Here is a 27,506-nt window from a genome sequence, read left to right on the forward strand (position 1 = left end):
CAGTGTAAATTGATTTAAATGATTTTGTTGTATAATATTTTTATTAAGAAAGCTGCAACTTTTAAAGATCAACTTATTATGACCAATTTGGACATTCTAACCTTAATGTCTTTCTGTTTTTGTAAAGACTGAATTTTAATACACGTTCAGACTTATTATGCACGTGTTTGTTGTATGCAATACACGATAAACGTAGCCAGACTTTAATTCACCGGAACGTTGCGCCACCTAGTGGACACAACCTGGAACGACCACTTTGAATCCCATCATGCTTTGCCGTGGCCGCCGACCCGACAACTACCGATGCTAGGCTAACAGTGGTTAGCTACCGGGAGCGGACATGTTGTTCCGACCCTTCCTTGAATAAACACCGCTGTAAGTGGGACGTTGGGAGCTGCGGGGAAGGTTCGGGGCGTTGGGCAATCATGGATGCAGTTAACGCCTTCAACCAGGAGGTAAGCCGCCTTTAGGAGCCGCTTGAGCCTGAGCTCACCAAGACTGGCGGTGCTGGTCATAGTGTAGCACTGGAGCTAGCCGAACAGGACCGAGCCGTGGGCCCGTACGGCTAGCTAGCACACCTAGACTAGTATACTAGTCTATTTCACTCCTATCCAGGCCATTGGAAACATCGTTTGTTTTGCACTCCCACCACGCGAATGACGTTAATCAAAGAAGCTATTGCATTTTTGGGCAACTAGCAAGCTAACGCATCGGTCGCCGCTCTGCACTGGCCCCTGGCATCGCAGTTCGTGTTAGCGTGCGTGAGTGTGGTTACTAAGAGGGGTGTTGGTGAGGTTAACACGCTGCTGACACTCGCTCCTACATTTGCTGCAGCAGTCGTACAAACACTGCGTTTACATGTGCACCAGTAACGTCCTCACCCTCTGTTTAGAGATGGTATTGGACCGGGCTAGAATACGGCCTAAGAACCCACTGTTTATGTTAAAGTCCAGCCAAAAGACAGGACAAGTCTGCTAAGTTGTTTCCGTTCTCCCACTTGGCTCGTTTGTCTGACATTTGTCCGTATATTCCAGTTTCAGCACCGAGAGCCTGCATCACAACTACCTAACGACTCGGGAAACGTGTAATAACATATGAGAAGTTTACGTTGCCTATTGAAAAACGTCATGTAGTTTCTGTTTAGTAGAGAAACGAGGAAAGTTGATTCTTTATGCAAATCACTTTTGGGTATAACTTGTGTATCTATAGAATGTAATTACTGTGAAAGTGCATTTGGTTTAAGTTAGTGCTAAGTCACATCCATTTAAACCAGCGGCATTAAAAGCACATACATGGTCTGTATACAAACAATATACAAACATTTGCACGTTTAACCAGTTGTTCTGTACCAGTGTCATTAATTTGTTTTGTGAACCATAAATTACGTGTTTGTGGCAGCTACATGTGACAGTATTATGCAGTTACAGCACATCAAGTACGACTAGAGCTGTTAGCATCCTTTTATCACACTACACATAACAATGAGAGAAAGGCTTTCAATGTTATCAATCCACAGTGCTGATGAAAGAGTCACCTTTAAGTTCAGAGGTAGCAGACAGTAATAGACAGGACTTAGGACTCTAGTCATGTCATTCATCTGTTCTCCACTCTGTAGTTATTCTCACTGATGGACTCCAAGCCCCCAATCTCACGGGCAAAGATGATCTCCATCACCAAATCTGCCATCAAAGCTATGAAAGTAAGGTTAATTACTTGTCTGTGTAGCTTACTTTTCTGTATATGTTTTTTTATATTTTATATTTGTAGCCAATATTTTGCTGATTATCTTTCTCTCCCTTTCTCAGCTCTACAAACATGTGGTCCAGATTGTTGAAAAGTTCATCAAAAAGGTTAGACAAGCTGGTCTCGTCGTCACACCTTCTCCTCACCATATGTGCATGTATCTAAAATGTTTTGTTTCCTGCCATTCTCCCTAGTGTAAACCTGAATACAAGGTTGCAGGCCTGTATGTGGTGGATTCTATTGTCAGGCAGTCCAGACACCAGTTTGGACCAGACAAGGATGTGTTTGGCCCAAGATTTACCAAAAACATTACAGGAACTTTTGAGAACCTCTGCCTTTGCCCTGTAGAGGACAGGGTAAGAAAGTGCTACTAGACATTTTGATAAGCTTAATATTATATCATAGAATGTGGTTTTGGCACAGTGTCTTTGTGTGCCTTTTCATTCAGTTATTTCTTCTTTCCTTATTTCATTGTAGAGTAAGATAGTGCGGGTGTTGAACCTGTGGCAGAAGAATGGGGTGTTTAAGATTGAGGTTATTCAGCCTCTCTTGGATATGGCGGCTGGCACTAGTAGTGCTTCTGCACCCTACACCGGACCCGATGAGCCAGGTAATTTGTGTAAATGTTGTTTTTTATAGTGAAGGTCATTAATGCTATTATTCCAAAACATCATTCTATTGCTTTTTTTCCATTAGGTTCCCCTCCATCTCCAGCTAAAGAGCCAGTTACTGCCGTAACAGCCAACTCCACCATGCCATCTGCTGCTCAGCTGCAAAACTCTGATGCCTTTGCTGCTGTGGCTCAGCTTTTTCAGGGTCAACAGGTGTGTAAGGCAGACTGTCCTCGGCTTTATCATCACCTTTTGTTTGATGTAATGTCCTTGCTTGTAGCATTTAGGCATTTAACCATAACTATTTACTTTGACTCTCTGTCTCTGTTTTAGCTTCAACAGATGCTTCAGAACTTTCAGCAACAGCCAGTAAAACCAGAGACTGACACTCCCTCTCCTCTCCATGCAATACAAACACAGCCCCAAAATATCACCACTAGCCTGGGCGCAGTCGTGTCACAGCCTCCCCCATCTACGCAGCCCACTCAGCACAAAACGGCCTTTGACAAGGTGCATTTTTATATATGCTCATCTCACAGTAAACTAAGTCAATGCATTAAATTGTGGTGGAGGTCAAGTATTTTACACATTTTATTAGACAAGGCGTGAAGTATAAGATTTATCAAAGTGCAATAAAAACATCATGATCATTTATTTCTTTACAGTTACAACCTCTCTCTGTTTCTCCGTTAGAAATTGCTGGACCGTTTTGACTATGACGATGAGCCAGAAACTGGAGAAGAGACAAAGAAGGATGATATGTCATCGCAGGCTTTGTAAGAGATAGATTGCTACAACATGTCTGATGCCGGGAGGTGGGAAGATTTTGCAGTTTATTTTTTTGCTTTTTTATCTTCACAGTATGCAGCAGCTTCCAGCCTTCTCTCAGCACATGGAGCACTTTAAACCACCAATGATTAACATGTCACAAGATCCCTCACAACAGGTAAGAACTAAGTGCAGGACTCACCAAAGCAAACAGGTGGGGTTTCAGTCTAATTCTGCCTAATTTAGTGATTTTATTGTGGTATGTAGTGTACATGCACAATGTTTATCATGTGTGTGTTTTTCAGGTTCCTCTTCCTCCTAATGGTCAGCTTCAGACCTGTGGATTACCACCAGGACACAGCTACCCAATGATGATGCCTCCTATGGGAAATGCTCTGCCAGGACAGTCCCTCCCTGGTACAGCTGGGCCTCCAGGTTTTCCAGGGGTATACCCTCCCCTGGGCATAGCCCAGCAACAGCAGGTAGAAGAGTTGTGTAATGTATAATCAAAATAACAGCACCCTACAAGCCACTCTGAGAAAGACTTTTATAACTTTCTTTTTGTAAACAAATGTATACATGGATTTGGTACAAATCATAACATTGTCTTGTTCAACATTTATCAGGATTTGTCCATGGATACGGATCATTTATCTGTGATGGATGGCAGACATGGTCGGAGGTCTCACTCAGGCTCCAGGTAAACATTTGAAACGCAATAAGACATTCCAAAATAGGTTTCCTTGTGCACACTTTCCTTCATTTATTTTGGTTTATGCGCATAAGCTGCTTATGTTACGCTTGCGATGAACATAACACGCGTTGCAATGTCCTTTCATTCTCTCCAGGTCTCCGAAGCGGAGGCGGTCGCGGTCTAATTCCCGCACACGGCGAACAAGGCACACGCGATCCCGCTCACGCTCCAGAGATCGCCGTTATCATTCTGCACGTTCTTCCTCACAGGAGTGCAGGGAAAGAGAGAGGGAGCGACGGCAGAAAGGCCTTCCGCCCCTCAAGAACAAGACGCTAAGCAGTAAGCCATCACCTACTTACATACAGATCATTTAAGTCTAATATAAATGTGCTTTCCTGTACAGGATCATGCAGTTTTAGTTTTAACTTCTGTCATTTTACCTTTTGTTTTAGTTTGCAGTACAACTCTCTGGGTGGGCCAGCTGGACAAGAGAACACAACAGCAGGATGTTGCCTGTTTACTGGAAGAGTTTGGACAGATAGAATCCATCAGTGTAAGTTAGATTTTAGAGATAATGTTGCTATTTATTTATGAAATTAAGATACATTAACAGCTTTTCTTTGTTGTTTAACCTTGATTGCTTATAAGACAATCAGCTGTAATGGTCACTATGTTTTTATTTGCGCATTAAATAATGTTCAGCTCATTTGCAGTTAGACTCTTGCTTTTCTTAAACTCTTGCTTGTTAACTCATCTCTTTGTCCCTGTGTCTTAAGATGATCCCTCCACGTGGCTGCGCCTATATCGTCATGATACACAGGCAAGATGCCTACAGGGCTCTGCAGAAGCTCGGTAGAGGAAATTACAAAGTTAACCAAAAAGCCATCAAGGTAAGTGAGAGAAACACAAGTTGCTTTTTAAATAGAAAAAAAAAATGTTTTCATTTTTTTGTTATTTATTTTGTTTTTTTCTGAGCAGATTGCTTGGGCTCTGAACAAGGGCATAAAGGCTGAGTTTAAACAGTACTGGGAAGTAGATCTGGGTGTCACATACATACCTTGGTCTAAAATCAGAGAGGATCAATTGGAGGAGGTGAAAGACGGAGGAATACTGGATATAGACACCTTATCACCAGGTAAAAGCACGGACAGACAGACAGGAAATCATATTAGCATCCTAGGAAATACAAGCAAAACTGGTTAAACTGGCCTAAGTAAAGTGAAAATCATCTTTATATTTTATACTCATAATATACCGTCATAAAAAAACATTATTTAGAGTGTTACTGTTTCCTGGTGAGTTGTCCCCTTTTTTACTGGTGTGCAAAATCTTTCTTTTAGAGTGGACTAGCATAAGGAAGACTCTTGATCTACAGGAGGAACTCACCCATAATGGCCGCTCAGAGCCACAGCAGCTGGAGGAGACGCATGTTATACCGCTGTCTGCTCCAGTTGCTCCCCCTGCACAGGTAAACAGCAGGTGGAAGGACTTACCAGTATTTTATAAGGGAATGCATAGTCAGCTGGTGTGGCACATCCAACAGCAGCAAACAAATAAAGACACAGGGGATTAGATAACATGCATGCTTCACTGGGGAGTAAATGTTTTGTTTGACATCTGTAATATATACTGTGAATTTTCTCAGGTGCCTCCAACACAGCAGCCAATTCCTGGTGTGGGTTCTCTCCAGCCTCCCGTCTTTCCTGGTCCCATGGGCATGCCTCCGCCTTCTTTCCCTCCAGGCATCCCACCTCCTCCTTTCATCAGACCGGGCTTTAACCCCATGCAGATGCCTCCAGGTAGCACCACTTCTCACAGCTTGGACAGTTATTGTCACTCTACTTCACCAGATATCACACTAGACCCACATTACATTCTGCAAAATAAGAGGATATGGAACACTTGGCTTCTCCTCCTACTCGTTTTTATTTCAATGTTCAATTTGAAAAAAACATTTCGGTCAACATTATTTTTTTGGACTCTTCTCCTAGGTTTTCCTCCCCCAGGTGCCATGCCTGTAGGTCACCCACCTTCCTCCAAAGTTGTCGAGGACCTGCCTCTTGACCCAGCAGGTCTGGGCTGTAGAAAAAACGATGAAGTCTCTGAGGTTCCCAACATCTTCAACAACCAGATGGGACCTCTGGGTCAGTTTATCCTGATTTTATCCCGATTGTTCATTTGATAGAGTTGATTTGTTCACCACTCACATAGAGAGGTGTAGACCTAAAAATCAGTTGCTTTCAAAAAACCTATAAGAAGCAACCATTAGAAGTTCCTTTGTAATAACTGTTAACGGTTATGAAAATTGAAATAAACTTCAATCATCATATTCAATCATATTCTGTCTGTTTTCCAGGTAACCAGGTAGGTCTTCCTGTGGGTGGACCTCCAGCTGTTCCTCCTGGAGTACCTGTTGGTGGACCTCCCAGTGGTCTTCATGGTGTACCCCCAACTGGACCTCCAGGTGTACCTGCAGGTGCAATTCCTGGGGGACCCCCTGTTTCTCTTCCAGGCGGTCCTCCAGGAAACATCCAACCTCCTTCTGGCGGTCTTCTTGGTGCAAGGCCTGGTATAATCCCACTCCACCGCCCCCCTCTTGCACCCCCACAACACATGCAGCGCTTCCCTCCACCCCATGGGCCAAGACCCCCTCACCCCAGCATGCCCCCTTTGCCACCACAGATGATACCTAGGGGCCCACATCCTCAGATGATGCACCATGAACCACCACTACCACCTAAAGGAGGCTTTGGGATGCCTCCTCCTCACAACATGAGGCCACCATTTCCTCCACATGGGCATGGCCCCCCTCCTCCTCAAGGCCCTCCTCCTCCTCCATTTATTAGACCAGTGGGTCCTCGTGGCCTGGAGGGGCCAGAGGAAATGGATAGCAGACCATTCAGAGGAGACAGGCCTGGATTCAGGGACCGGGAGCCTGAGAGAGATAGAGACTGGGATCAAGATAGGGACAGAGAGAGGGACAGAGGCTTTGGAGGAAGACGTTCATTTGGAGATGGGGCAAGAGGATTAGGAGCTGATAGAATAGATGCGAGAGAGAGACTTGGAGGCTGGCAAGAAGATGGAGGCGATCACCGAGGAGGCGGTTGGGACAGGGATAGAGACAGGGACAGAGACCGAGAACGGGACAGAGACCGGGATCGAGAACGGGACAGAGACCGGGATCGAGAACGGGACAGAGAGAGGCGAGATTGGAGGGACAAGCGAAGCAGCCTGGATCGTGACAAGGAGCATGGGAGGGGGGGAGAAGATGGGGAGAAGGAGTATGGAAGGGGGGAGACAGGAGAAAAGGGAAGAGGGGAAGGAGGGAGTCGAGAAAGAGGTAGAGGAGCCGAATTAAAAGAAGGGGACAGGCCAAGACGAGAGCGTCGGGAGAGGACAACGCGGTGGGACAGGGATGATCGATTGGCTGAACTGGAAAACATGGACAGATTCCGGACCGCGAACAACACAGGACAACCTCGTGTGACTCCCGTAGTTACTGTGGAGACCAGTAAAGAACCAAGTATAGAAGTTTCTCAAAAGCAGACAGAATCAGAACTTGCGGCCGCAGCTGCACAAGTAACTACTGCTGCAAGTGGGCCGATCCCCTCCGAGCTCCCACCTTCAGCTCAAAAGGAGCCCACAGAAACAAAAGAGGAAGCAGCATTATAGACTTGTCCACTGCTCTCTCTGCCAGAGACTGTTGTGTAACACTGAAAGATAAAACTGTGCTTTCCACTATGATAGCGAGCTTCACCTCTTTGCATATTAATTCTAACCAGTCACAGTTTTCCAGTTGATCAGTTGTCAGTTTTGGGGCAGCAGCACATTTCTTAAAAACAAATTCCTCACATTACTTCTGTTAATTTTTGGCTCTACCGTTTTTCTCCTTCCTGTAAGTTGTAAGAATGAAAGTTGCTTGCATGCTATCTTAGCTCTTTCCATCTGGCATCTACAAGTGTAGCTTTTATTGTTTGACTTGAAGTTCCTTTGTAAAGAGAAGGAGCAAGTCATTTCTTTGAAACACATTTATTTTTACATTGTTACTTCCTCGGTTCTATGCCACTGAGCAACCTTCAGCAATTTATTTATTTTAAAATACTTTTTAAAAATTGCCAAAATGTCATGTCACACTTTAAACATCTGCTCAAACACTTCTGTAAGTCAGTTTATACCGTCATCTGTTGTTTGGTTTGCATTTTCTAGGGTTTTAGTCAGTCCGTCGCTGTAGTATCAAAGCCAGTGAACCACAGGTGTGTTTGACGAAAAAAGAAGTACTATTTATGTAACTTCCTTCAGAATGTGCTAGTAAACCCAACCATCATGCATGTGGTAGAGTAACCGATAAATGAGTACATTAACTGGCCACTGCCCTTTGTGCCTAAACATCCACTTAATACATAAATCAATAATTTCATTAGGACAAATATTCTTACTAACAAATGTATTATTGCATTGAAGCTAATCTAATTCTCAAAAGGTCTCAGAATCTACCGTAAAGTTAGGGTCACATTTAACTAACAAAAGACCCAGTTCCTTTTGAGGGTGAAAAAAGGAATAATAATTAATTAATTCTAATGTTTCGGTTAATCCTTTAATCATATTGTTCTTTATTCAGATATCATAACATGGCAAAGTCTCTGAAAAAATTGTTTATTCATGTACATAATCAAACTGATCTAAAACATATAGACAAACAAACCATTTTATGGGCTCAGATGCCAAAGTTTTTTCTTTTTTGTGCTATTGTGTCTCTTCACAGACATAATGACTAAAGGGCCAAGGAACATGTAAGATGACAGATTTCACCATGACATGACATCCAGGTGTATTGTAGTATATTCCCCTTAAAATCGTCAGAAGGAGAAGGAAAAAAATGCAATGCTTTATTTCACATTTCATATTGATTGATTTATACAAAGATATCTGTATGCAAAAGTAATACTGGAATACTCTGATTTATGGCAAATGTACTAGAAGAAAAACAGCTATCAAACTGTTTTCTCTGGTAAAGTTCAAGTCCTTCTGATTTCTTCTTTCTTTTCTCTGATTTTCATTTTTTAACTTAACACCATAAGGCTTGAGTGAAATTCCTCTCATACTTTTCTTATGTGTTTTAGTTTGATTTTTTTCCACAGATGTTTAGTTCTGCAGGCAAAAACACGACTGCATTTTTAGTCCGTTAAATAAATATAAAAAATGGAGACGCACAGAGAAATAATATACTGTTTGTCTTCAGACAATGTGCAGTTTTCAAACTTGATGTGTGTACAGACACACTTGTATTACAGAGTCAATATTTTATTGGTTCAACCCCTGTTCATGAATAAATTTAGCACAGAAGCACCAGTGAAAAAAACTAAATGATGGAAAATTGCTTAGGACACTGCTGTAAATATGCTTGTATCACTGATGATTCTAAGGTATCGTACTTGTTATAATCTGTGATTTGTTTTGTTGAAGAGGAACAAGGAATAACCAAGGCCCTTTGCTTTAATGTTTTTAACTTCTCATGGTATGAAAAGTGACAGATGTTTCTATGATTTGTTAAATTACAGAAGACATGGACATAAAATCTTCAATATTTCAGTCGTAGGAAATTGTTTTTAATAAACTATTTTTTTACCAAACCATTTGTTAGCCCCTTTTTAACTGGGATATTCAGCATACTTTCACACAATTTATCTACTCAAACTTCACTGTGACGTCACCAGGCTTTATCAGACAGGATCTAACCTCATCTGCTCACATTGATCTGTTGCTGAGCTGCCTTTTCCTCCGTGTTAACACAGGTTTAATGCTTGTTACTTCGTTAATATTAATGGCCACTGCTGCCTTAAAGGTTCCTGCTTACTAGTTAATGTACCGTTATTTTTTCAATAAAGAATAAACCGCCAGTGATTGTTGGGGATTCAAACGTTTCATTCGTTGATTTTTATTTTTATTTCTGTTTATGTATTATGTTTATGGTGAAATGTTAAATCAAGGCTGTTGATATCTATTAAAATAGTGTGGGTGACGTTTTTCATTCGCTTGATGACCTACTGCCGTCTCAGATAGTGACCAATGGTGACCTACCGTTTGGTCGTATTTTGTTGTGATTGGCTATCAGTCCTTGGGCCCGCCCACCAACCTCTAACACGGTTTAGTTGTGTCCAGAGAGCGTGCACAAACTTGACAGTCCTTCGAAGCAAACTACTGCAAAGATGGTGCTCAAAGCAGTGTGCGTGCTGAAAGGATCCGGAGAAACCAGCGGGACCGTTCATTTCGAACAGGAAGTATGTCGTCATTTGCTGTTATCAGATGAAGAGTTAATGATGTAGCTAGCCGGTTTCTTACCATTAATGGGAGCCTTGATACGCACTCTCTAGGAACTGTTAGTTAGCTTTCAGATGCTAAGCTAGCTAAGTTCTCTCACGAGCCACTTGCGTTGTGTTAATTGTATGAACTCAGATTGGGCTTCTGTCAGCTACATACACGTACATGTACGATACAGATGAGTACGACAAGGCGTGTGGCTTTTGAAACACTCGATGATCTACATAGGGTTTCTCGACAATATACAGGTTTTAATGCAAAATACGTTTGTATGCACGTTGCAGCTTTGCATCAGTAATTGACTAATTTGCTAAGTGTTAAATTAATGACCAGCTTTTGCTTTTCAACCTTTGAACATCGGTTAATCATCAACGGAACTTGCGTTCAAGCGCCTGTTGCATAACGTGAACGTTAGCCTTGTCAGTTTGTGAGTTTAACGCGGCCGAACCCATGCGGTTTCCTGACGTTGACGTCTGGACGTCGGTGTATCACCGATGTACTGAATGTGGTTGCTGTTGAATTGTTGGAATCTTTTTGACACGCGAGGAAACCGCGCGCTAATTTAATTTTGCTGAGTCATTGCTTGACCTGTGGCTTAATGCCTTAGACGAGATAAGATTGAAGCGTGGAAGACTGGAGGCAGTGTACTGCGTCACACAGCGGAGAACATGAAAAATAAAATTATGTAAAACATTTTAAAATTGTTCTGTTTGTTTTGCTGTCTGATAAAAATGCGCTTACAAGTTAAAACGAATGCATGTTGTATTATTACTTCTTGTTTTCCCCATAATAGTAGTTCCTGTTTGGGGTGGAGCACGTGCCTGACATGGACGTAACCCAAAGCCACCTGGCTTGGACGCCTCCTTTGTTTCTTTCTACCCTCTAATGCTAATTCTGCCTGGTGTTCTGCCAGAATGACTCTGCCCCTGTGAAAGTGACTGGAGAAATTAAAGGCCTGACCCCGGGTGAGCATGGTTTCCATGTCCATGAATTTGGAGACAATACAAATGGTAAGCATGACAACGCAGTTGTTGGTTAAAACCACTGTCCGTTTTTATTGTACATATTCTGAGACCTAACATCAGGTGTGTGTCATGACTGATGCATTTGTGCTGGTATTCTTTTTTCTTATTTCTCAGGGTGTATCAGTGCAGGACCTCACTACAATCCCCACGGCAAGAATCATGCTGGTCCTAAAGATGCAGAGAGGTGAGTTAAAGTCCGTTTGTTGTATTTGGTAATTACCATTATAAATGCTAATGCAAAAGCCAGCATTAAGACAGAAATTAAGGGAGTCTGTTGCAATTATATATTTATTTATTTGACTGGAGATTACACTGATTGAATAACACTTATCAATTTAATCAAACATGCATTTTGAAGATTTTCATTTTTCTGCTTATAAATGTTTTTTTTAGCTTTATTTCAGTTTGTCTTTATGCTCGACATACAGTAAACGAGAATTGAGCTTACCACACAACCCAATGTAGCACCATATACAGTGCTTATAAGTTAATATTAAAACAACAGCTTTTTTCTGTAATTATTGGATTTTCAATGTGCAGGCATGTTGGCGACCTCGGTAATGTGACTGCAGGAGAAGATAAAGTTGCCAAGATCAACATCAATGACAGTGTAATTACTCTGGCTGGCCAGTACTCCATCATAGGCCGAACCATGGTGGTGAGTAAAATTGACTTAGTTTACACTATTCTGAGCAAAGTATGAGCCTAGTCAGTTAGCTAGGTTAGCAAATAATTCATCATAGGTTTAGGAGACAGGTCACTGTATGGAGTAAGTTAACATTTCAGGGCCTTAATAATAATAATAACGAGTAAATGAGCATGCAAGCTTTTCCCTGTTGAACATTTTTGGTCTGTCTTCTAGATTCACGAGAAGGCAGATGACCTGGGAAAAGGAGGCGATCCAGAGAGTCTAAAAACTGGAAATGCTGGTGGACGTCTTGCCTGTGGTGTCATTGGCATTGCCCAGTAATATTTGTGCACTGAAATAAGCTTTACAGCACTTAATATGACCAACTTAGCTACTTTAATGAGAGTTTGTCCTTTTCAACACTCTGCAGCTTGTTATTGATTAGTCGGGAGACTGGATGAGCCTCTTTCATCTTTCTTCTCTTTCCGTTACAGCAATGTGAGTTTGTCTGCTGATATGTTTGATCCTGGAAAATGTATAGTTGCAGTAATGTGTTAACAGATGAAACAAAGGTACACATTAAACATTTATTTCATCTGAATCCTGTAGTAATCGTGTGTTGTTGGCTATTGTTCAGCCTCTAAAGTGCCATATTGACATCATTAAAGTACAAGTGGCTCATGCTTTATTCTCGCAAGTCCAATGTCTTACAGGTTTAATAGCAATATGCATTTTTCTATATTCTACCAGGCCCAAAGAGATTCAATGATTTATCAATATTTGTTATTTTATTACTACTCATTAAAGCCCATGTCAGCCTGTTTCTGATACTGCCTTTTACCAATGAATGTTTTTCATTTCAAACGGTTTAAACCTAGATTCTTAGGCAGGATGTTTGTAGGAAGCCTTACCCACCAAATTCATCTAGGTTGTGTTAAGCATTCACATCCTCTAGGGGGCGCTGCTACTTTTCACAAAGACCAAAGTTGTAAAGATTACTACACTAATACTGCTCTCATTGACGATTTTTACATTGTGGGAATCGAACTGTGCATGCAAGTCACTAATGTGTTCAAGGTAGTTCCTTAAACTTGTAGCATGCTGAATTTCTGCCTGTTGCCTTGATAATAATTATTTCTGGTTATTAATACATAAACAGAAACATCAAGTATTATAAGTCCATAAGGTTGAAGTTGCAGCTGCTTCCATGTAAAAGCACCTTCATTGTCTGCTCTGCTGCTGGGGAAGTAAGATATTAGATGTTCCTCAGTGGGCTTAATGCCTCAGGGAGGAATTCAGAGCAAGTTGCAGAGTGTACATTTTATGATACGCTTAGCTGTGAATGCTGTGGAATAATCCATTAACATACAGGACGCATCTCTGGCTCTGATGAATGCAGTCAGGCTAAAGAATTGGTGGCAGTGCTAAATAAATATTGGAGAACTTTAACCATTTGCAGCATGATTTAGTGCTTTACAGTGACTGTTTTAGTGTGAATGGACATTTTAGTCCAATGGAACGCAGTTTAGGCACATGCCTTTCTTTGTGTTTTAGGTACCTGTAGTGATGCTTTTTCAGGCCAGCGACTCAGAGACAGTCCCAAACTGCATATGCATGTTGAAAGAGCTGTATTAGTGTAGACAGATGCAGCCAACAGAGCGGAAAGACTGACTGACTGTAAAAGCTGGTATAAATAGCTTGGGAGTGGAAGTGATGAATAATAGAGACTACCGATGCTGCTGACAGTGAGGGAGAGGCTGTGACAGTGGGAGAGCTCAACAAAGCTTAGGATGAAAACGTGGGGCAGAATAGAAAATAATAGAATACCATTAAATTCAAAAACAACAGGGTCTGTCTAGCCAGCTGTTGACACAAGGTCAAGTTAAAAGCCAGTCCGTCTCTGTTTTCTGTCCTGAAAGTCGATATCATAGACCTGAGTTTGTACATTTTGTCAAAACCTGGAAAGAGTCAATGCAAATGCTCTCGGGTTTTACCTGGGACCGCATATTCACAATGCGTGACTGTAAGTGCATCACAGAAAGGAAAGCATGTGGTGCTAAAAAGTCGTATGCAGCAACTACAAGTGCTGTGAGGTGCTTGGTTCCTGAACTACGATTTAGGCTCTCCTCTTCCTCACACCAGGCTCAGAGGTACATGTTCTGATGTGCGTCCAGCCGTGCACTCCAGAGGACGACTGACGAGAACCAGTGTGGTCACATTTCTGGAGATGTCTTCCAACTGTCGTCCCCCAGGGCTGCAGCACTGGATGTACGAAGCAGTGCTGCAGCTAAACACTGTTGACAGGCTTTTAATGGCTGCACACTGTACATACCCCACACCCCCTATACATCCAATATGTATAGAAAATGTGTTATTCATCCATTTATTATCTATAACCAGTTATCCTTCTGAATTAGGAGGCGGTTGGAGCCTCTCCCAGGTAGCGTTGGACAATGGGAGAACTGGTACAGTGTTGTTTCAGTAGGAAGATGAAATGCTTATTGAGGTGTGTCTATAACTAATGACTACAGCCACCGAATGCTTGATCTGAGGTATTATCTCTGCTGTCTGGTAGCAGACCCAACCCTGGAACCTCTCCCATCGCGTGCCCTCTGACCTCCTTCCAGTCCTTGCGGTGAGAGTTTCACTCGCCGTCCACCATCCACCGGTAACATTGTGAGGATATTTTAGAGCCTGGGAGCCATAGGTCAGGGGTGAGATGCCATAAACGGTGCCCATCGGACGAGACATGGCTGGGTGGCAGACAGGCTAATTACAGGACCCGTGTGGCCTAACCTTTGACCCCTGAGCTCAGTGTCGTGATCATGAGAGTGGAGGCTGTTTGTGGTAGTTTCCCTTTTAAGCTCTTCAGTTTCTCAGCTGCTTTACTAGTATATGTTATCAAATTACAGTATGAGAAATACAGTGTAAAGATTTTAGCAAGACTCAGCGTTCACTGTAGTCAGATTCTAATGGTGGTGCTGGAGGAAACATCCTCATACAACCACGCAAATCATTGTTTCTCCCTCCACTTCGTTCCTCATTGCGAGCTCATGCCGATCATTTCCCTGCAAACAGACTAAATTCTGTTATGTAAATCAATTTCCCATTCAAATGTGCATTCAGCGCGAGCGTTTTTGCAGGGAGGTGCAGAAAGAGGAACCGTTGCAAAAGAGCAGAAACCAGTTTGTCACCATCAGCCTGAGCCGTCGGTAGGAGCGTGTGGCTGTTGTGTTGGGCTCAGGGTTTGAACCTGCTGTGAGCCTGGTCTTTATTCGCCCCATGTAGGACTGAGAGCTTATCGTATTCATCTACCGTGTGCACCCGCTCGCGGCGTTTCCATTAAAGCCTCTCAAAGGCTCGTGTGAAATGTGCTGCTCAGGTGTGAAGTGTTCCACTGTTCCCAGTAGAACGAAGGCCGCTACACACTGGTATCCTGTGGAGGGGGAGGGGAAAGATCCTGGTCATCTCGCATAGAACACATTCTATAATGTGAGTAGCCGGAATAAAATTAACATTTAGACGGCGGCGTCGTACCTTCAGCTCATTCACTGTCTCCCACTCTGTCCGACTTTGGCGTTTTCTTCTGCTGCTCTTTCATTCTCATTTTGTTCATTACAGATAATGGGCTCTGACCCTCATGCTCTCAGAGATGAAGGGGGGAAATCTCTATGCTAATATGCGCATATTTTGAATCCCTTTGAATTACCCGGCCTGAAATTATGCACTTCACCCCACGACTTTTCTTAATTATTCATCTAGTTCTGAAAACATTTTTGAAAAGTAAAATATGAGAAGGATAGTGAAAGGCAGGGCTGGATATCATTTCCTTTAAACTTCCTTTCACAGCCTTGTGAGGACGGCCACTGTTACTCACTGAGGATCCTGTGTAGGATGAAGAAACGGTGCTCGTGTGAACGGCCTGCGGTGCCGCGGGACTTCGTCAACCTGGACAAGAATGATCTTGCTTTAATTAGACTGATGTTGCTGGAGGAGGCGAAGCAGCAACACCTGCAATTAGGGGAACGGTTGGAGTGGGAGTGAGTTCTGCCACCAGCAACGGTTGCTCTGTTGGTTTAACACTGGGCCGTTCTACAACAGAGGCCGTCTTTTAGGCCCTAACATGGTTATTGAATTTGTGATCTGGTTAATTTCTGCTTAGTTCTGAGATCAAATGACCTGATGAAGCTCGAGGCTTTGTGTGCTTCCCGGCACTAAAAGCGCTCAGTAGCTTCAGTCGCGGCCTCTTCCTTCCCCACTAAATCCCATCCCTCCGCCTCCCGGTGTCTGTCTCTCTCCGGCTGTTTGTGCCTCTAATTATTTGATGTTGCAGCTAACTCAGCAGAAGCCGGCGTGAAAGCACTGATGCGTTCGCAAGGTCACACCGGTGCAAATCTTCCACAGACACGGGAGCAGCACAGGGCTGAGTTTTCATCGCAGGGCACAGCGTTCCCTGGTTCTGCTGATGCGCACGGAACGCTTCCTCGGAGCTCCCAGGGTGTCGCTGAACAATGTCTTCTAGCCCTGCGGAAGATTTGACCTGTCACAAACGTAGATTCGATATTCGTGTTGTTAAAAAAGCAACAAATCAGTAGTTCAAAGTGGTTATTGTTCAAAATTGTGTTATTTTATAGTTGCATAGTTAAGTGATTATATTACTATACCATAAACGCGCCACGCTGGGCGTGTCGCCGCGCGCGCGCTCGCGCGCGCGCGCGGCGCGCGCACGGCTCGAGCGCGCGCGCTCGCACCGCTGCGCGCGCGCCGGTTAGGTAGTTGCATAGTAAGTGATGATATTTACTATACCAAACCTCCCACTCTCGCCGGGCGCTCTAGATCTCGCTTCTATCTCTCGCTCTGCGCGCGCACTCACTCGCGAAATCGCGCGCTCCGCTCACGCTCTCTCGCTCGCTTATAGTTGACATAGTTAAGTGATTAGTTTACTATACCATAACTCTCCCACTCTCTCTATCTCTCTCTCGCTCTCTCTCTCCTATCTCTCTCTCTCTCTCTCTACTCTCTCTCTCTCCATCTCTCTCTCTCTCTCTCTTTTATAGTTGCATAGTTAAGTGATTATATTTACTATACCATAACTCTCTCCACTCTCTCTCTCTCTCTCTCTCTCTCTCTCTCTCTCTCTCTCTCTCTCTCTCTCTCGCTCTCTCTCTCTCTCTCTTTTATAGTTGCATAGTTAAGTGATTATATTTACTATACCATAACTCTCTCCACTCTCTCTCTCTCTCTCTCTCTCTCTCTCTCTCTCTTGCTCTCTCTCTCTCTCAGTGGGTGGTAACCGTTAACTCCTCCATTTGCTGGGATTACTCCTCCAGTCAGTCCTGTGGGCGCAGCCATCAGAGGAACACTTCACCTTCTGACGCTCTAATCCCTCCTTGTGCCACGCTCAAACTCGTCTCCCGCCTCCTCCTCCCCCATCACAGTCCCGCTGGCGTCTTCAACTTTTCGGCTGAAATGTAGATGCGGCAGTAGGAAGACGCGCGCGTTATTTATTCATGTTTGAACTGAGGACCTTGTGCTTTTCTGATGTTCACATAAAAAGCCTAAATAATCACATTAAACAAGCTACAATCATGACTAGTCGGCCGCTGGAGGGGCAGGAGAGTGGATTGTTGTGGCTCCAGCCTCATGGGGGTTTAGTGCTGTCTGGTGCGTTTGAGGCTACTGTGCAGAAGGATGTGTTTGTGTCTGCACAGACTCGGGGTTATGAGGCTGCGTGAGTCACGAAATGAGCCGCGCAGTTTGTGCTCACGAGCCTGTGACGAGGTCAGGAGGTCGCTCTGTTTGTGTTCCCAGACTCCGCCGCCGCCGTCTGTCGCTCTTCCTCCCTCCGACGGCGTCCTGCAGGCGCAGCCACCTACACGAGCACACACGTGTCCCTGTGAGAGAGTGGGAGCGACAAACGGAAGCAGAGATGAAGGCTTCATTTCTGTAAACGCTGTTGAGCCAGTGCTGCCACACGCTGCATGGCTGATAGTCATCTTTGAATGATGGTACGGAGCGGTTACTTATCTGGGTGTCAACATGTCTTCAGATCTGATCTGTCTTTTTTTTGATGAAGAGATGCAGTTTTCTGCGATCTCACTTATGCTTGACGAATATACGCAAGCCTTATAAAAACCTTGCAGATGCAAATGATAATAGTTTCCTTCATCAAAGACTAGATGGAATGTGTTTCTGCATGCGGTGCCTCCGTTTGACAGGCTTCTTTTAAACTTATCTTTCCACTTCCTCCTCAGAAGAGCCGTGTGACCTCAAGTCCCTCTCATCATATAGATCCAATCAGCAAAGAGTGACTGCAAACAGCTGTGTGAGTTTATAGACCCCGTGAGGCCCATTGTCTCGTCAGGTGATAGGTGAGAGATCCAAGCGCTGTTTGCTTTTGCTTCTTTGGTCTTTTCCCCTGAAACAGATGTTGGGTCCTATTAACAAGCCTCAATCACACACAGTGTTTTTATATGAAACATAACTGCATTTCCAGTTAAGACCTAACCTCTAGTTAGAATCATAGCTTTGGGCTGTTGTTGTTTGTTGTGTGATCTTGAAGTCGAAGGTACTTGCCCGTTAGCGGATGCTAATATTAACTTGAGTGTGTACACATTCAGTTCTGCCGTATGAACACAAAGACAAACAGTGTGTATTTGTTTGTGTTTTTTGTTGGAGGTGGTTTGATCCGCGTTATGATCGACGTGCGGCGTATCCAAAGCCGAGCGGACCATCGCGGCCTCACACCTGATGCTTGCTATTGTCTCATTGTGTTGGTTATGAAGGGGTGCAGGCTAACACCTGGGGCCCACCTATTCCCCAGTTTGATGACCTGTCACTCACATCTGCTCTTATTATTATTGGCTTCTGCTATGACTTTCTGTATGCCTGTGTGTGTGTGTGTGTGTGTGTGTGTGTGTGTGTGTGTGTGTGTGTGTGTGTGTGTGTGTGTGTGTGTGTGTGTGTGTGTGTAGTGAGTTATCCCATGCTAATGGGAAATGTAACCATGCTGGATTAGATGATATGACTGCAGGGGCAGGAACTAGTAACCAGTAGCTAACGTTGCACTAAAATAGGTATCAGGCCAAAAGGTTTGTATAGTGTTGTTGCCCGGCAGCACATACATAATTCATCAGCTTTACTCGCATGGCTGGTGATGATGATTTTATCAAAACCGGCAAGGTGGGTGTTGGTTTGGTGGAGGGAAAGGCTGCTCTGCCCGTGTGTCTTTCTTGTCCCCTTTCCAATACAGTATGTCCATGAATTTCAACATGCTGAGCAGCGTGATGTGACAGGATTCTGAGGATGTGAAACCAATCTGTGTCTTATCCCTTTGGTTTAACTCATATCCCCCACCCCCCAGCCGCACACGGGCTCTGTGATACGGCCTGATAAGGACCGGAGGATGCAGCCTGTTGTGCTGAAAGGCCGCTTCAGGTGTTCAGGAAGACGACGGAACAAAGGGCGCTGCAGCCGATGGGCTGCTCCACAGGAGACGCGTCGGGTGAATGGGACTTGAAATTCGCTGACTGCTGTCAGACCGACGGCTTCTATGAATGCGCAGATGACAAACAAACATGCTCCCATTACAAATAGCTGAGGCCCCCGACATCCCGCTGTTTCTCACATAACATCTGTTATTACCTTCTATACTGCTCTAATTTAAACTACTAACCATTTGCCCCACACTGCTGGGATAATTGCATTACAGCGTAATAAAGCTGTGTTTGGGCAGCGTGTGTGAGAACTGGTGGTGGAAGTCGCTCTCCATCCTCCTGGATCCTCGCTCGTTTCCTGTTTTAACTGGCTCCCAGCAGCCACGTCGTTAGATAACGCGGTGGACAGACTGGGTGGAGACCAGCGTCTGATGCCGAACTGTCACGATCTCGTATCTGGTGCCTGTCTCCCCTGTGGATGCTGAGTCGGCCTTTTGTTGGCCAGGTGTGTTACCTCTCCTGCCCTTTTGTCTGACACGCTCCATAAATACTAAATGCCCCCAAACAGCACATATATCAGTGGCCTAATGCCGGAGCCCGCTGAGACAATAAGGTCTGTTATGTAATTGTCCCTGTTTCAGAAATTCCCATGTTGTGAAGCCAAATGTTATTTGGTGATGTTGAGCAAAATCGGAACGAGTCTGTGGCAGGACACATATCTGGCAAAATAAAACGAAATAGTGATTGTCTTGAAATTTAATATTCTGATGAATTAATTAATTATTTTAAGATAAATGGTTTGACTCGTCTGAAGTGATGACTTGATATTTTCTGGCGTAGAACTGGGTCAGTGTTGGAACCCGTTGTAACTGTGAATCTGTCATTGTGGGAAAAATTCAAGGCATGATTCCAGAAATCAGTGAAAGAGCAGATCTACTACTGGTGCGTTCATAAATTCCATGACAGACCTCGCGCAGTTTCAGGTTTGCTCGCTGGCCTCGCTTCGCTTCTCTCCTCGTGCGTGTCTGTATCTGCGCGTCTTTGTTTCCGCGCAGAACTTTTTTTGAGGCCAGAGAGCCGGCAATTAAAACGCGGACTGGGCCGTCCAAGGGCTTAGAGGCACGGATCCAGCGCACATGCTGGCAGTCAACTGGGCGCGGGGAGGTGAAATTGGAGAGAGAGGGAAGTGAGGAGGAGGAAGAGGAGGAGGAGGAGGAGGGGAGCGATGAGGGCGGGCTCACGCGCAGGCAGCGCTCACACCCTCCGCTCGCGCCGTCAGTCTGGTCCGGGCATGCAGGAGGCAGCACGGCACGGCGGCGTGTGCGTGCGTGCGTGCGTGCGTGCGATGTGCGTGAACGGAGCTGCGCCGCACTCGTCTCATTGATTCGAGGGTCTGTTCGCGCGTCGGGAGGACATGCGCTGACGCTGGGAATTAACTGGCGCAGACACTGGGAACTCTGGGAGCTTGAGTGGAGGTGAGGCGTTCATGTGCTGTTCGGGGGATGTTTTGGAGGTTGCGGGGTGTAGAGCTGTTCGGCCTTGTGTTTGTAAGGAGTTTGTGGGGCGTTGTGTTGTACAGGTGTGTTAACGTCTGTGCACGCGTTACTGCAGACTTTCACACACAACGTGTCTCTGTGTACAAGCGTGATTCCTCTCTCTCCTTCTACTAGTACAGTATTAATACCGTGCTCCTTTCTCAGCTCTCTCTCTCTCTCTCTCTCTCTCTCTCTCTCTCTCCACACGCAGACTCTTTCCTATAAATTTATACAAAGCTAATGGGCCCGCACAAAAGCTGCGTGTGGTCTTCATTCGTGTGTTCAGGTGAGAGCTTATCAATCATTAACGATCGCAGTAGGACATTGGTCCGCGACACCTGACACTCACCCACAACTGCACAAACAGAGAAGTGCCATTACAGCGACGCAGGCTGTCCGTTCTGCGGATGAGACTGTGGCGCGGTGACGCGCAGGTGGGTCCTGTGTGTGTGTGTGTGTGTGTGTGAGAGCCGGGCTGAGTGGAAGCAGCTGGAGAGCAGGGTCCAGACAGACAAAGAGGGAGACGTGAGAGTTAGTGGATGGGTGAAGGTGAGAGCAGGTAGAGGAAGACTTACGTGGAAGAGAAGAAGCAGCTGCAGTGTTGGGGGAGGAAGGGGAGGGAGGGGAGGGAGGGGAGGTCCCCGTTTTGTGCATTTTACTGAACACTGTGTTTACTGTGGTGGGTGTGAGGTCTCAGCTGTGCAGAGGGTCATCTTCAGGCATTCAGACGGAGGTATGAGGGTCAAAGGGCAAAAACTCTCCCTTGGTCCTTCCTCACGTTCAAGCTTTCGGTCCTAAAACAATAAAAAGTCCTCCGTGAAGTGAAGCCGGTGGAGATCGCATGACGGATAGATTTGTGGGTCATTTTGTTATTCAGATTAGAGGGGATCACCGGCCATGAAGCCAGCGGGCTGCAGCAGCTAAGCCTGAGCAGTTACAGTTGGAAGGCTCATGTATTGACTCTGACTGGGTCAGTGCAGAAGCATGAAGAAGTGACTGTTAGCCCGGTCTAATGATACTGGAGCCAGGATTGGAGCCCAGCGGTTTGAAGGTGACACAGCCTGAAGTGTTGATCGTAGAATGAGGGAATATTCACATTATTGTGTTTTGGAAACAAACAGCAGCAGTCCTGTTGTCTGCCGTCCTCCGTCTCGTTATCTCTCCTCCCTCTTATCTTTCCTGCTACAGTTCACTACCTCGTGTGCCGCCGTGGGGAAGTTGAATATTGGCAGGGATTTTTTTTTTTTTTTTGAGGAAGTGATCCGTGAAAGGATTTATAGTGTCAGATAAAAACTGGTGCACGCGCGTGTGCGCGCCCCCTTTTTTTTTTGTTTCATTTCAAAACTAACAAAGACTTTGTGAAAGCCTGAGGCTGCGGAAAGGAGGGAGAGCTATTATCTCAGACTCTGTGTGTGTGTGTGTGTGTGTGTGTGTGTGTGTGTGTGTGTGTGTGTGTGTGTGTGTGTGTGTGTGTGTGTGTGTGTGTGTGTCTTTACTATGTGCGCAGGCTTCCAGGACAAATATGTGTGTGTACTTCCGAGCAGCCATGTGCTCCGTCTGTGTACAGTAAGCTAATATAGTGTGTGAGTGTGAAAAAGGAGGGGGGGGGTTACACAAGCTGTGTGCATTAACTGTGTGACTTAACGTGTTGCAGTATACGATGACCCAGATTGATACACAACTCTGAGCTTGTGATAACCTCTAGTGCAGATTTGTCGGCCTCCACTTTACGCACTCGTGCAGAGTAAACACATCCTTCACCACAACAACAAACACGACCTCTTTGTTACCAGGCCGCAGCTAATTCATCAGCGTGATGAGCGTGTGGCTGCCACGATAAAGAGGTGATGCAATTAACATCAAAAGGGGTGATGCCCCCCCTCTTTCTTAGCTTAAAGTTGCTTGGCTAATGCCTCACCCCTCTCTCTCTCTCTCTCGCTGATCACCGTACAGTAGAACAACGTTTGTGCTTGACTCAGTGTGTGTGTGTGTGTGTGTGTGTGTGTGTGTGTGCGTGTGCGTGTGCGTGTGCGTGTGCGTGTGCGTGTGTGTGTGTGTGCGTGTGTGCGCGTGCGTGCGTGTGCGTGCGTGTGTGTGTGTGTGTGTGTTTCACTCTCCCACTTGCACGCGGGACCAAGGTGCCCGTGGGTCTCCGTCCTCAACCTCCCTGTGACTTTTGGAAGGATGGTGGGACATTGTGCAGGGCGAGGAGAGCCCGGTGAGTCAGCGCGTTGTTACATGATGTCACACTGACGCCCTTGCGCGTCGATAATGCGGCCCGTCCGGTCGAGCGGGCCGGCGGGAGTTCTCACTGTAGGTGCGGGGTGCGTGTGCGACGCCGTGTTCTCATCCACATCAACCCCCTGCTGGGGAGCAGGAGTGGAGGCAGGAGAGGCAGAAGGGGATGCCTGGTTTCACAGGGGGTCCAGAGGGGGGAGGGGCGCCTCTGAGCTGACATGAGCTGGCATGCCCTCATTCATTTCCTCCCTTTTGTCTCTCTATGTACTGGGAGTTTCTTCCTTCCTGCGCTCCCTCCCTCCTTCTCTCTGTCCTCCTTTGTGTCTCCTCCGTCTCTGGATCATCCCTCCTTCCTTCCTGTCCTGGTGTCACAGCAGCGCCTGCCCATTATCCCTCATTAGTGTAGCATCCCGGCCCACACATCGCCTCTCTGTCTACTGTACATTCAAATCCAGATTTTTCCGAGTGTAGAAGTACAATTAGAATTGGGCTTTTGCGAATGCTGCAGCTTGGTGTGGTGAAAGGAGGCACCTCGGCAGGAATCTGGTGGAGTGGAGATATGTTTATATGTGAAGTGCTGAGTGGGGATTACAGTGGGAGTGCAGAGTGTCTTCAAGTATAGTGTTTATGCTGTGTTTGCGCTGAGGAGACTTGGCTTCCTGGGATCCCGTCCTTATCTGTGCTCGGGAATCTTTACAACCCCTACTCTGTGTGTGTGTGTGTGTGTGTGTGTGTGTGTGTGTGTGTGTGTGTGTGTGTGTGTGTGTGTGTGTGTGTGTGTTTGATTTAACTGTGTTTTCTGTCCAAGTTTACCAGACCTTGTAATTAAAGCAGAGGAAACGGCCTCTCAGCCCGCTGTCTGTCCTTCTTCCTTCTCCCCGTCTCTCCACTCAGCCCCCACATCACATTACAGTACAGTAGTTACAGTGCGACGAGCGCCGAGTCGCACTGTCACACTTCACGTCCTGCTCGCTGACCTGGAAGCGATGCCGTGGGATCGCGCAAGGTGCGGCGAAAGGCCGGCGTGTGTGAGAGGAGCGAGGTTTAAGGAGGGATCGTGTTGTCTCTGGACGCAAGTCTTTGTGCTTAGAACCCCTGTGGTGATGCTGGGAAGGTGTGTGTGTGTGTGTGCGTGTGTGTGTGTGTGTGTGTGTGTGTGTGTGTGTGTGTTCGTCGTGTGGAGCTTATGCAGGTCACTAATGCACTGACGGGAGGCTTTATTCACCGTAGCCACTAAGAGCCTGAACAATAACTCCCGGCTCGAGTCTGCACAAGACTCCGGCTCCCGGGAAATGGACCCATTGACCTAGATCCACGCCTGTCCACTCAGGAGACGCTGCTGACATGCTGTTGACATCCTCGTCTCCGTTCTAGTGATGATTTGTCATCGTCCACACACAGATCTGTCTGTTGGTAACGAATTGAGATCAATGACGTAGTTTCACCGCTTTGCAGAATTTGAAGCCACCTTCTGGATGTTCGCCTCCAACTCCCTGCTGAGAATCAGAGTGTGTCTTCCCTCTTCTCTGTTTGCAGGTGTTAACTTCCCCTTCCTCCCCCGTCTCCCTCCAGTCCTCCCATTTCTCACCTGCCTCTCCGTCATTGCCTTTCATATACACCAACTCCGGTCTGCTCGTATCAGACAACAAATGGAGGCTGTTCACATCTGCTCCCCTTTGAACTGACACAACATCTGTCCGTATCAGCCCCCGAGGACCTCTCACGTCCCCTTCCACCTCAGCACGCATCATTTACCTGTCTACCTGTGGCCCACCACTCAATACGTCCACTTCCCCCTGTGCTCTAACAACCTCTTATTCCCCTTTCAACACCATCATCTTTTTTCCCGACCCTCTTGCTGCTCTCATCCCATCACCCCGGCTCAACCTCCCACCTCAATCAGTCTATCGGAGCCTGAAACCCTCTTATCGCTCTCTCTGACCCACTCATCCACCCTGTTATTTTGCGGTCTCTTCAGACAATACAGGGCAAAATAGGAAGCACTGGCTGCCAGTTTCTATGGTAGTCTGTACTGATGTTGTTCTGATGCCGTGACATGGGTTATATTGGAAAGCTGCGGCTGAAGTTACCGAACATGAGCATAAACAGGATCCGTAAACGCGAAACACGCTCATGTTGTTGTCCTCCGTGTTTGTTAGTTCTGGGCCCCAGGAAGTAAAACTGGCAGTTATGACACAATTTGCATTGCTGGGAATCAAACGTGAATCAGATCAATGGGAAGGCGCCAAAGTGACTCAGAATTTACTGTGAAAGCCGTGGACTGCGTAGCTGTTTTAAGGAATTCAAATAAGCTGCCACGTCAGCACAGAACAGGTTTTTTTTCTTTTTCGACACCTTCATTCCGCGATCCCATCCCCTCATCCCCTCATCCCCTCATCCCCTCATCCCCTCATCCCCTCATCCCCTCAGGCTGCGTCTTGCCCTGCAGGGTTTCTACGGTTACCAGCCGAATCTGGAGCACCGTCAGCGTCTCGTCCCACTCCTGCTGGATAATTAATACCACGCTTCTCTTACCGTCTCCCGCTTTTTCGGAATTGCAAATCACCAACATGAATATTCAGCCGATTGGTTTTAATAACTTGTCTGTGCAATCAGCGTGTCATCAGAGCAAAGGGAGTTGATTTATAACAAAAAGCAGATAGTCACCGCTCGTCGCTCGTCAACAAGGGGATTTCAAGTGACTGAAGTCTGAGAGGGATGTAATTTATCCAGACAAACCTCGATTTCCCTCCATCTCAGAACAAGCAATCACACAAAAATACACCACCAGAGATGATAATGGGAGGTTTTAATCCGCGCGGCCTCCTGCCTTTGAAGGCTGCACGTGTCCAGCGAGCGCGAGGAGCCTCCGCGCGCTCGCTCCATCTCGCGGGCCCCTCGCTCAACGGACGCGCGGCGGCAGGATTTTCCTTTTTAAAATATGGTAATCCCCGGCTGCAGCGCGCGGCAGAGACAGTCGGCTGAAGTCTGAGTTAAGGAGCGTGTAGCTTAAGCTCCTAGAAAGACGGGGGAGCGCATTTAATGAGGTTAGTGACACTTGAGGAGCGTAGAGGAGCGAAGTGGCTGACACCGAATTCCGCTGCTCTTTATTTTTTCCAACTTGATCCCCGGATGCCACACTGACCTACATCCAACTTCATCTTTTCGCTGGTGAATTCGCCTCCTCCGTGTTGCTCAGCAGGATTCATCACGTGAGGAGGCGCGGACGGCTGATTTGGAGCCTGATGCAGCGCCGTGTGTGTACTGTACGTGCACGTGTGTGTTTAAGCTGAGCGAGGGGGGGGCGCGTGTCTTGTCAGATTCTGAAAGGGTGAATACGAAGCTAATCTCCCTCTTCCAGGGAATTCTACCAGTGATGTCGGAGACAGGGAGCGGGGGGGTGCGGTGGAGCGTGCAGCTCCACAGTAGGATGTTTCCACAGCATGTCTGACTGTTGTCGAGACATAGTTCACACAAACCTATGTGTAACTACTGACACACACTCATAGATGCTATAGGGTCTTGGGCCGTATTTGCTTGGGCCATTGACCCTCCCCGCAGCCAGTCTTCATGATATTTATTGCGTATTTGTTACCATTCAGAGCAGGTTTGCTCAGTGTAAACAAGAACGAGTCCCATTGTGCACCCGTGCGTGTCTTCATGTGTGTTTGTGCTTATCTCTGTTAGTATATGTTAAATTGGGGCCTTGATGAATTCTCCCTGTTCATCCAGGGGTTCTTCCCTCGACCCCCCACGGAGCACGTTAACCTCAGTGACTTCACTCCCTGCCTTTGGGCGTTCGGGGGGGAGGGGGGTTAAGGTATGTGAAATATGCAGGGGATGACCTGAGGGAAGGGTGAATTCAGGACTGCGTCATATGTGTGGAGGCTTGATGGTGGGTAGCTGTGGTTTCAGAGGTCAGAGCACGGTTCAGGTCAGAGCCGAGAGCGTCTCCGGTTACAGTCGAGCGCAGCCGCCGCTTCACCGACCGTTTCAGCTTGTGTTTATGCATTTGTGTTAGCGAGGACGCGAATGATGAAAGACTCCCATTCATATCCACATACTTAACATGTGGCAGCAGCAGCAGGTACATTTCACGCAGGTGCTTGATGACGTCGGCGTTCAAAGCCACACAGACGGTGACGCATGGATGCGGTTTGGCGGCCGAGCCGCGTGTCACGGCGGGCGGAGCCGTGGGACGGGAGCGCCCATGAAAAGGGTGGAGGGTGGAGGGTGGAGGGTGGAGGCGGGGTGTGTCTGCCGCGCCGCTGTTCTGACAGGCCTTTGGTATGTTTCCAAAAAGTGTGACGACGTGTGCGAGCGAGAAAACCTTTCTCATGGGACTGTGTGTGTGTGTGTGTGTGTGTGTGTGTGTGTGTGTGCGTGCGTGCGTGCGTGCGTGTGCGTGTGTGTGTGTGTGACTGGGAGGACGCCTTTATTCTATTGTGCCCTGTGCTTAAGCTGCAGACAGGGACCGGTCGTGTTTTCGCCTGCGTTCTTCAGGTGATCG

At 46.3% G+C, this 27,506-nt stretch overlaps 3 protein-coding genes across 4 annotated transcripts in view; all 3 read left to right on the top strand.

Moving 5' to 3' along the window:
• The first annotated feature begins 285 nt into the window (after positions 1-285).
• On the top strand, positions 286-9,449 carry scaf4a (SR-related CTD-associated factor 4a). Of its 2 annotated transcripts, XM_055514672.1 has the most exons (20): positions 286-455; positions 1,616-1,699; positions 1,806-1,850; positions 1,938-2,099; positions 2,221-2,353; positions 2,440-2,567; positions 2,688-2,864; positions 3,048-3,130; positions 3,216-3,300; positions 3,428-3,604; positions 3,749-3,822; positions 3,971-4,155; positions 4,269-4,369; positions 4,593-4,706; positions 4,795-4,951; positions 5,157-5,284; positions 5,462-5,615; positions 5,808-5,960; positions 6,173-6,292; positions 6,341-9,449. In XM_055514672.1, the coding sequence occupies exons 1-20, from the start codon at positions 426-428 to the stop codon at positions 7,486-7,488; spliced, it is 3,438 nt and encodes a 1,145-aa protein (XP_055370647.1). In that variant the 5' UTR covers positions 286-425; the 3' UTR covers positions 7,489-9,449. The 2 variants fall into 2 exon arrangements, with proteins under 2 accessions (XP_055370647.1, XP_029029452.1); XM_029173619.3 differs by having other exon boundaries at positions 287-455; positions 6,173-9,449.
• A 485-nt stretch (positions 9,450-9,934) lies between these two features.
• sod1 (superoxide dismutase 1, soluble) lies at positions 9,935-12,470 on the top strand. Its single transcript, XM_029173620.3, has 5 exons — positions 9,935-10,094; positions 11,048-11,144; positions 11,274-11,343; positions 11,700-11,817; positions 12,022-12,470. The coding sequence occupies exons 1-5, from the start codon at positions 10,023-10,025 to the stop codon at positions 12,127-12,129; spliced, it is 465 nt and encodes a 154-aa protein (XP_029029453.1). The 5' UTR covers positions 9,935-10,022; the 3' UTR covers positions 12,130-12,470.
• Positions 12,471-20,492: 8,022 nt separating this feature from the next.
• tiam1a (TIAM Rac1 associated GEF 1a) overlaps positions 20,493-27,506 on the top strand; it is a 32,588-nt gene continuing 25,574 nt past the window's right edge. Inside the window, exon 1 of the mRNA XM_029173406.2 lies at positions 20,493-20,698. The gene's annotated coding sequence lies outside the window, so the exon portion shown is untranslated. The remainder of the gene's footprint in view (positions 20,699-27,506) is intronic.

This window comes from Betta splendens, chromosome 14, assembly GCF_900634795.4.
Source record: "Betta splendens chromosome 14, fBetSpl5.4, whole genome shotgun sequence".
Taxonomy (NCBI): Eukaryota; Metazoa; Chordata; class Actinopteri; order Anabantiformes; family Osphronemidae; genus Betta; species Betta splendens.